Source organism: Centroberyx affinis, unplaced genomic scaffold (genome assembly GCF_046629955.1).
Source record: "Centroberyx affinis isolate AG114_WGS23_722 - 3 ecotype Tasmania unplaced genomic scaffold, CSIRO-AGI_Caff_v1 ptg000155l_1, whole genome shotgun sequence".
Taxonomy (NCBI): Eukaryota; Metazoa; Chordata; class Actinopteri; order Beryciformes; family Berycidae; genus Centroberyx; species Centroberyx affinis.
Genome location: NW_027278852.1, coordinates 354,467 through 363,476, shown reverse-complemented (window position 1 = coordinate 363,476; position 9,010 = coordinate 354,467). Strand labels below are relative to the sequence as shown.

At 41.5% G+C, this 9,010-nt stretch overlaps 1 protein-coding gene across 1 annotated transcript; it reads left to right on the top strand.

Moving 5' to 3' along the window:
• The first annotated feature begins 3,081 nt into the window (after positions 1–3,081).
• rtn4r (reticulon 4 receptor) lies at positions 3,082–7,945 on the top strand. The gene is made up of 2 exons (XM_071532849.1): positions 3,082–3,199; positions 5,925–7,945. The coding sequence occupies exons 1-2, from the start codon at positions 3,166–3,168 to the stop codon at positions 7,304–7,306; spliced, it is 1,416 nt and encodes a 471-aa protein (XP_071388950.1). The 5' UTR covers positions 3,082–3,165; the 3' UTR covers positions 7,307–7,945.
• Positions 7,946–9,010: the final 1,065 nt, after the last annotated feature.

The following is a 9,010-nucleotide window of genomic DNA, read 5'->3' as shown; positions in this document are numbered from 1 at the left end:
ATAACCAACAAATGACAGCACAAAGTCAACAAGACAGCAAACAATAAACACATCAAAGTTAAATCAAATAGACACCTTCCACAATAATAACAACAAAATAATGTAAATAAACAAAACATTGAGAGACACAGGGCAACATCTCACCTCAAGAATCATATGGTCAAGCACATCCTCAATACAGGAAGACTATACAGAGGCACAACCAATCTGGTGTGATGGGAGGTTTTCCATATAATCCACAAAGGGTTGCCATATCTTGTAAAATGTTTTACTCTTATTCCTCAACCAGTAAGTTATTTTCTCTAGGGGTATACAGCTATTAATTTCAGAGAGCCACATTCCAATTGGGAGGGGGGCATCTGATTTCCATTTTAACGCAATACATTTTTTAGCAATGGCCAGCAAAATTTCTGTGAGCCTTATAGCGTGGCTATTTTTAAGGTTGGAGTTAGCAAACTTTACCCTAACTTTAACCAAATTATTTTAGTTGCCTAAACCTAACCCTAACCTTAACCAATGTTTTACTTGCCTAAACTTAACCATTAGCTACCCTTGTCAGGTGACAAACAGGTGACAATGGCATGGTGGAGGAACGTAATCTATATTTTTGTCCACACCTCGAAAATCTACATTTCGAAGTTGGTGCTCATTTCATGAGATTTTTTGAGACTGTGTTTGTATTCAGCTATTACCCTTTATTGCGCTCACCACACAATTTATCGGAGCTTTGGCTGTGACCATACCATCATGATGTCCCTTACAGTTGGTCTAAGTTGTTCATTTCAACATGATATAAGAACCATTTCTGTATGCATGGGTAGGTTCACAAAAAGATACACAACATTCCAGAGAGAGATCATGACTAGTGCTGGCAAGCCTCTGAGCAACACAATAATGTATGATTTCAGAAAGAGGCCAGGCGGTCCCTCTAGAGAACGACTGTGATTCATCTCAGACAGAGACATCTCTTCCACTCTGGGCCAGGAGGATAAGGCTGTCATGTTAGCCGTCCCTGCCCAATCCCCATCCCTTCAAAGTAAAGCCACCGTGATGAATTGGAGGCCCTCTGAATCTGCTGTCCTGACATGCCCTCCATGTTCTCAGGGCGCTGCGGGTTTCAGAGCGTACGGAAGGGTTTGGATGCTTCTGTTGCACTAAGACAAAGGAGGGCTGAGAGCTTGTTCAGCACTCCCTACATGCCAGGGACACATGCAAATGAGCCGGGAGTCTGGCTAAGTGATGCGCTCGTACATTAAGTAAACAACGCTGGCTGCTCCTTCTCATACCCCACCTATGTACCTCTCACTATTCTGCTACTGTCTGTAGTCACATATGGAAATGTAATATATGTGCATAATGTATATGCGATTGACTTATATGGGATATATATATATATATATATATATATATATATATATATATATATATATATACCCATTTATACTCAACTCATATATCTATGTCCATATATCACATTTCACATTTCATGTCCTCTAGGGATCGACGGATACAGATTTTTTAAGGCCGATACTGATACAAATATTTTTGGATTGAAGTTGCCATTAATAATAATTATAATAATAACTTTATTTGTATAGCACTTTTCTAAAAACATTGTTTACAAAGTGCTTTACATACAATAAAACCCAAAAGCAGTGATGTGAAACTACCACAATGAATGATAGAAAAATAAAAATGAATTTAAAAAATATATATAATAGAAAATAGGAATAAAAGGTAAAATATGAGGTTAACAGGTACAACTAAAAACACACAAACAAACAGAGATACAATTAAAAACAGATCGAACTTTACATAAAAGTGTGTGCCGAATTTTTTTTAATAAAAAATAGGAATAAAAGGTAATACAAGAGATAAACAGGTACAACTAAAAAAAAAAAAAAAAAAAAGCCAGTAGAATAGATGTAAGAATTTTTGTGCCCAAAGAAATCTAAAAAAATATATATAAATGTTTCAGTATGTTTCCCCAGAATTAGATTTTTGAGGTTGGAAAAGCCTCTGAAACAGCATTTAAACCATGGGACACTAAAACACTCCACTGAAACCCATACTGAAGAATTCTTTGGTGAGTTGTCAGCTCCTTAAGGCAGGGTGAGGCAGGTTTCATTGCAGGTTATACAAACTGCCACTCTGGAAGCTGGTTAAATAAAATCATATCCTCACCTCCATCACGTCGGCACGCAACAGTGACTGGACGATATCTGATTTGTATGAAGAGACCAATATCGGACAGATATAGTCAGTCTAACCCGAGTGTCCTAAGACTCAGCACATATTTTTGGAGGGTTTGTTTTAGCAAATAATTCAATTAGTCAAGCAGCTGTACCAAAAAGTGTCAGTCGCCAGTGCTTTCTTAACCTGCCACATAATCTCGAGTTCCCATCATGAGGAGTGCTTGTCTAGGAAAAGAGGGAAAGGGTGAAATGATGTGCTTTACTCAAGGCTGAAGGGGCTACAGTGTCAGTCAGAAGGAGACAAAGAAGGCTTGTCTGCTCTTAAACAGACTGATGATTGCTATTGTACAATAATAGAGCTCTCAGAAGAGAGGCCACTGGCAGGGTCTGAAATAGGAAGTCTTGGCGGTGCTCAGAGTCGTGTTTTGACACAGCAGATAGGGGAAGATTAAGTGTTGAAACCAGAGCTGGCCGAGGACGATAAGAAATGGCTTTTTTTTCCCACAACCTTGATGCCGTATTTAGGTATAAGGCATTCCAAGATATGAAAGTTTGTGTCAATAACTCAACAGCAGTGCTGAAGACAAACAGGCATAACACATTCATTCCGTTTTTGTGTTGTTTTACCAGTGCTGTGAGTTAGATTTGAGGGGACGACAACAAAAAAGTAACACGAGTTAGGGCTGGGCGATTAATCGAATTTTATTTTTCGATTACGATTTTGGCTTCCCACGATCATGAAAACAAGAAAATCGAGATGAAACGATTTTTTGTGCCGCATTCCGTTTAGCAATGTTGCTCTCGTTTTGTCTTGTGTTGTAAATCCAGCGCACCCCTTTTCCTCGCAGCGGTGCGTTCCGCCCCTCCTCCAAAGCCCAAATATTTTGTGGTACGTGTACTTTCAGCTCGAGTGGTACTGGTAACAGAAAGTTTGTCCGTTTTTTTTTTTTTAAACCTTCCTTGGTAGAAGATGACAGAAAGACAGGCGTTGGTCGACAGGAAAGGTAAAACAAATGAATTGGTGTGGAAACCCTGTACAGACCCACAGTGCGTGTTCAATTGCACTGAACTGAACTGCGACATGGTTAAATTACCTAATTCCATTAACGTTACTGTACGTTACTGTACGGTGACTTTAACGTTACCTTGTGGTAACGTTAAAGTCACCTACCGTTAATGTCTGCAGGGCAGCAAAGATGAGTTATTGTCTACAAATCCCTGTTACTGACTGTGGAATGTTAAGTTTCAGTTTTGTTTTAACTCTGCAAATTACAGACATGACATGATGCAACATCAGGCGCATTAGAGATCAATTTAGATCCATTTATATAGGCTACAGTGAGCAACTTTTGATTTTCTGCCTCTGTTACTGAGTGAGTGACTGACTGACATATAGAGATATAGTTTACCAATATGTTGAATATTTTGCAGTAGGTTGTGACAGTGTTATTTATTATTTTTTATATATTATTAATTTTAGTTAGTTATTTATTTATCTAATTTTTTTACTTGTATTTATATATATAATTTATTTCTTTGTTTCTCAGTTAAATTATATTTAAAATTCTAAGAAATCCAGTGTTAAAAGTTTTTTTTTTTTAAAGTTCAATAAATGCATGATGTTCCCAAAGTCAATGAGTAATCGTGTTAAATAATCGTGATCTCAGTATCAATCAAAATAATCGTGATTATGATTTTTGCCATAATCGAGCAGCCCTAACATGAGTGTAAGGAGATAAAGGGGAAGGGTAGCGTTGGTGGCACCTGACCGATCAATAGTGTGAACACAACTCTTACATCAGCTGCGTAGATGAAAGTCCCCGGGGTGCGAGGTGAGAGGTCTATGTGAAGTCATGAAGAGGTTATTCATAAATATATAGAGTGAAAAAGTAGGACTGAGAGAGCATAGAGAGGTCAGCATGCCATGACACATATTTTTATGTTTTTAACATATGGTGATGCAATCAATGCGGCACTCTGTGACGATCCTGTCGGTGAACAAAAAATAATTGGTCCAGAGCTGATGACATTTGAGTGGCTTACGGTGTCATTCAACAGACGCTAACAAAGACAAGACATATTATGCAGAGAGCCGAGGAAACCAGGCTTTGACATGCAACGCGTGGGTGGGAATAGCCTGTTAATGAATAGACGGCAGACGGGGAAAAAATGAAGATGGCAGAGGAGATACACGAAGCGTGCTGTGCGGTAAAATATTGCTATTGTTAGGCAGTGCTGAGGGAAAAGTGCTGCGATGCAGAAAGAGTGGGAAGTCTTGACAGCTTTCCGGTGGCAGTCTGACGGCTGAGCAGGGAGATTGGAGGGAAAGTGCAGCAGAGGGCTGCTGTCAGGCCACACCAGAGCTCCGTTTAACAAGGTCCAGAGATGAGCTGCACCACAACACGTTGCAGGGGAATGAGAAGAGGGAGAGAGGGATGGAGGGAGGGCTGAGTAAAACTCATGCATTTTCCAGTGCCTCGCTACCTGTCATGCCAGCAAGTCTGGGATTCCTCTCATGTGCATGGGAGCAGAGATTGGAAATCCTCACTAAGGACAGGAGCTGAAGAAGATTCAGAGATTTGGAGGAGTATCTGTCATGATGTGTTGAAACTAGACATCTCTGTGGCACATTGACACCTTCATCTCTCCTTGAAGAATTTGTGAGCCCCAGCAGATGCGCTTCATTTTTACCTCAGCTGTAACACCAACCATGTAATGTCAGATGTGATCATACGCATGTGGTAATTTGGCCCTTTGCACTTATCATGGTACAGCGTAGCAAGCTCATCTGAACCGTGGTGGAGGACAAGCAGTAATAATTAATGTGAGCAAACTCGGAATACGGCTTATTTTGAACATGGCTGCCTTCAGGGCAAACATACAGGAATCTTCACAAGCCTCACTCTGAGTACTAACACACTTCTTGTATATCTCATCTTCATGCTGCACCGAGAAAAAAATGCTTCAGTCATGGCCGCACAGTGGAAACTCCCATGGGGCTTCTGTAGCCTTCTTTCCACCTTGGCCCCAAGCATCAATCTCTCAGCCTGCCATGAAAGCTTATCTCCCAGCGTCAGGCTAAATGTCAACCTCAAGAACGCTGAAACGCCATTAGTTACGTCCGCCCTATTAAAGCAAGCTAATTCCACATAAAAGCCACCCACCCATTTTAAATGAGTCTGCCTTCGCGGGACCCTTTTCCACCGCTCAGGTCTCCATGACTGTGTAGGCAGCAGGGAGGAGATGGGTCCCTGGGTTCAAATAACCACAAACAGGTCACTATTAAAAGATATGCTGCATCACTGTTATGAATAAGGTTCCCTGTGTGAGTTTTCTGTACTACATGCTGAACATTACATTTTATACAAGAAAATGTCCGGCATTGGGTGTTCAATATTATCCTTGGGCAACAATATAAATAGCAAAACTTAATAATCTCAAAGTACAAGCAAAGTTCACAAGAATATGTAACTAGAATCTCTTTCATATCTATTTATAATTTTTTTGCAGCTACCCACCTGTTGTATAACAGAATGGCTGATCCTCATATTAAGCTGTCTGATTAAACACCCAGAAAACATACAGTGTTCTTGAAAGGGTTTATGCGCGTTACATCCTGACCTGAATTCAACTATTTCTAAAGATTTCTATGACTATATTAGAGCTGTGACTGTGTATATTTGCATACATTATACTAACCCACTCATCTCTTTCCCTCTGTCTCCCCAGGGGGCCGACTCCTGTTTCTGGTGATGTGGCTGAACCTTGTGCCCCAAACTGAGGGCTGCCCTGCCAAGTGTGTGTGCTACAGTGAGCCTCGGCCCACCGTGGCCTGCCAGCAACAAGGACTGTTTTCCATCCCCACCGAGATCCCCGTGCGGAGCCAGCGGATATTCCTCCAGAGCAACAAGCTGACGGTGGTGAGGTCTACCAGCTTCAGCTCTTGCCATAACCTCACTGTTCTGTGGCTTTACTCCAACAACATCAGCCACATTGAGGCCGGAGCCTTCTATGGCTTGGAGAAACTGGAGGAACTGGACATTGGAGACAACAGCAACCTCCGCACCATCAGCCCCACAGCCTTCCGGGGCTTAACTAAGCTGCACACCCTCCACCTGCACAGGTGCGGCCTGTCAGAGCTCCCCGTTGGGGTTTTCCGAGGAATGTTCTCCCTACAGTACCTTTACCTGCAGGACAATAGCATTCAAACCCTGCATGATGACACTTTCCTGGACCTTGCCAACCTCACCTATCTCTACCTTCACAACAATGAGATCAAGATAGTATCGGACAACATGTTTAGAGGCTTGATCAATCTGGACCGACTGCTGCTACACCAGAACCGGGTTATCTATGTCAAGCCAAGGGCTTTTAGTGATCTGGGTAAGCTGAAATCCCTGTTCCTGTTCTTCAACAATCTTACGGTCTTGACAGGGGAGACCATGGACCCACTGGTGTCCCTCCAGTATCTGCGTCTAAATGGGAACCAGTGGATTTGTGACTGTCGGGCGAGGACCTTGTGGGACTGGTTCAAACGTTTCAAAGGTTCCAGCTCTGAGCTGGAGTGCAACGTTCCCGAGTTCCTGGCAGGGAAGGACCTGAAACGCCTGAAAAGTGACGACTTGGAGGGGTGTGTGGAAACGCCTCAAATCCAAACCAATCTCTTCAACTCCAAGGCACGGTCCGGGAAATTCTCCTCCACAGAGAATCCCCTGGGGGACGCCATTCCCAGGTGCTGTCTTGGAGATAATGACAAGTCCTCAATCCTATCGGGCAAGAGCCGCCAAATCACCAACAACCCCCTTAAGGAAAAGGAGAACATATCCAAGACTAAATATAAGGAGCCGGAACGAACGAAAAACGAAACCCGGAACAAGCAGAGTGATGGACCCCTGGGAACTTTGTCCAACACCCTAGATACGTCTTTGGAAAATCTAAATCCTGACCTTATAGACAATCTGGAACCATCTACAGCTCCGAACAAAAAGAAAAAGAAGTGTTCCAAAAAGCCCAAATCAGACACCCATTGTCTCAAAGGCCAGGGATCTACTTTGCAAGTGCTGAGCTTTCTCTTCATTCTCATGATCTGGATATCTCTAGCCATGTCTTAGGACTCCTGATCACATTCTAAACACAGGACTCAAGATTGTTGATGCTCATGACAATGATACAGAAGATGCAGTGACATCTACAACAGGCAGTGACTGAAAAGTAAGAAGTCACATTGGCCCGAAATGGGTAAGGACTAACAATAATGAAGACGTTAGAGTACATTTAACAAAAATGGATGCCTTTACAGAACACTTCAGATCTAATGTATATAATGAATCGGTGCCCAAAATTGTTTGTTCTGTATGTACTTAACTGTACTGTGTCTAAGCTACACTTCGGAGACTCCTCCCTTTTTCCCTCTCAAAAGCTTTTACTGCAAAGACAGCGACTGCTTAGACAGACCACCGGAAAACTAAAAAAAGAAAAGAAATATCAGAGGATATCAGAGGCTGAACGCACACAAAGAATGTTTGGGTCCGTTTGATGAAGAAGAATGATCTCCATTCCCCATTATTTATTCAAAAGTGATGCATTTGTTGGGTACTGTTATGTTTTTTATGTTTATAAGTAATTCAGTAAAGACAAATGTTTTACCTCCCCCAATTTTAGTTCTATTTTCATGCCAGGAAGGGTATATGGGTAGCATTTACCAAAAGAATGCTGTCAAATTGTTCATGGAGATTGCAATGGAACCATAGATATGCATTTTATTTTACTTGTGTACAAGTATGAATATATTATGAATAAAAGTTCTTATTTCGTAGACCTTTTTGATATTGTGTGTTATTCTCAGGTATGTTAGAAACGATGGAGTTGATGATACAGCAGCGTGGGCATGTGATAACCTGAAAAAATATATTACACCCAGATTTTACATTGCATATTCATGAGGAAAAACTAAATACATTTTATACTTGCAACTGATAGGGATATGCTCTTTTGGTGTGCTGTTTTAATGAGGAGAGAAAAATTGTACACAATTGTGAAAAATATACATTACAATGAGAACTTACAGTGAATACTCGCAACTCATAAGGATATGCACTTTTGCTGTCGTGCTGTTTTAATGAGGTGAGAAAAATCTACATTACAGGGAACATTATTCTAATATCATGTCAGCAAAACTGCTCTAAATGAGTACCAAAATGCATTTCAATCTACCGTGAGCAATAATGTCACCTCCTATTACGTCTCACCCAACCATATTGCAAGCAGAACAACATCCCTCCTCCAGTTCCTCCCAACAGATGGCGGGCCTATTGCGGCATGTTCATTGTTTTGGGGGGGAGTTGAGACAGTGATGACCGACTGCCTTGTCAAATCTGGCCTGATCCCAAACCTCAGTACTCCACATTTAGTTCGTTCTCTCCGTAAGCCTCTACAGGACGCTGGCATCCGGGTGCGTGACACACTCTAGAGCGAGTGTGTGGTTTTGGCCAAAACCAGCGTGAGCCCATTCATCTGCTGCTAAAATACACAGCAGAAAAGACAAAGGTGGCTGGGGACGACATGTCCTACAGATCACCTTACACTCCTCAGCTTTTTAACTACATGCACTTTGAACTTTTTACCTTGGACTTTCAACTGTTTGTTTCAACTTTTATGTTTTATTGGTCAAAGGACGTTTGGTCTAAGAATAACATATTTTGGCATTAATTTATCATGCCTCTGTTTGATCTACAGTAGCTATCGTCTCTGTTATTTTGGTACAATCTCTCAGGGCTTTCTGAAAAGATCAAACAAATCAACGATTATGTTATAAA

Excerpts from the sequence above, each read along its gene's own strand:
- rtn4r (XM_071532849.1), top strand. The coding sequence starts at position 3,166 with ATGACAGAAAGACAGGCGTTGGTCGACAGGAAAG. Across the intron at positions 3,200-5,924 it reads GGCGTTGGTCGACAGGAAAG|GGGGCCGACTCCTGTTTCTG; the intron begins GTAAAACAAATG and ends CTGTCTCCCCAG.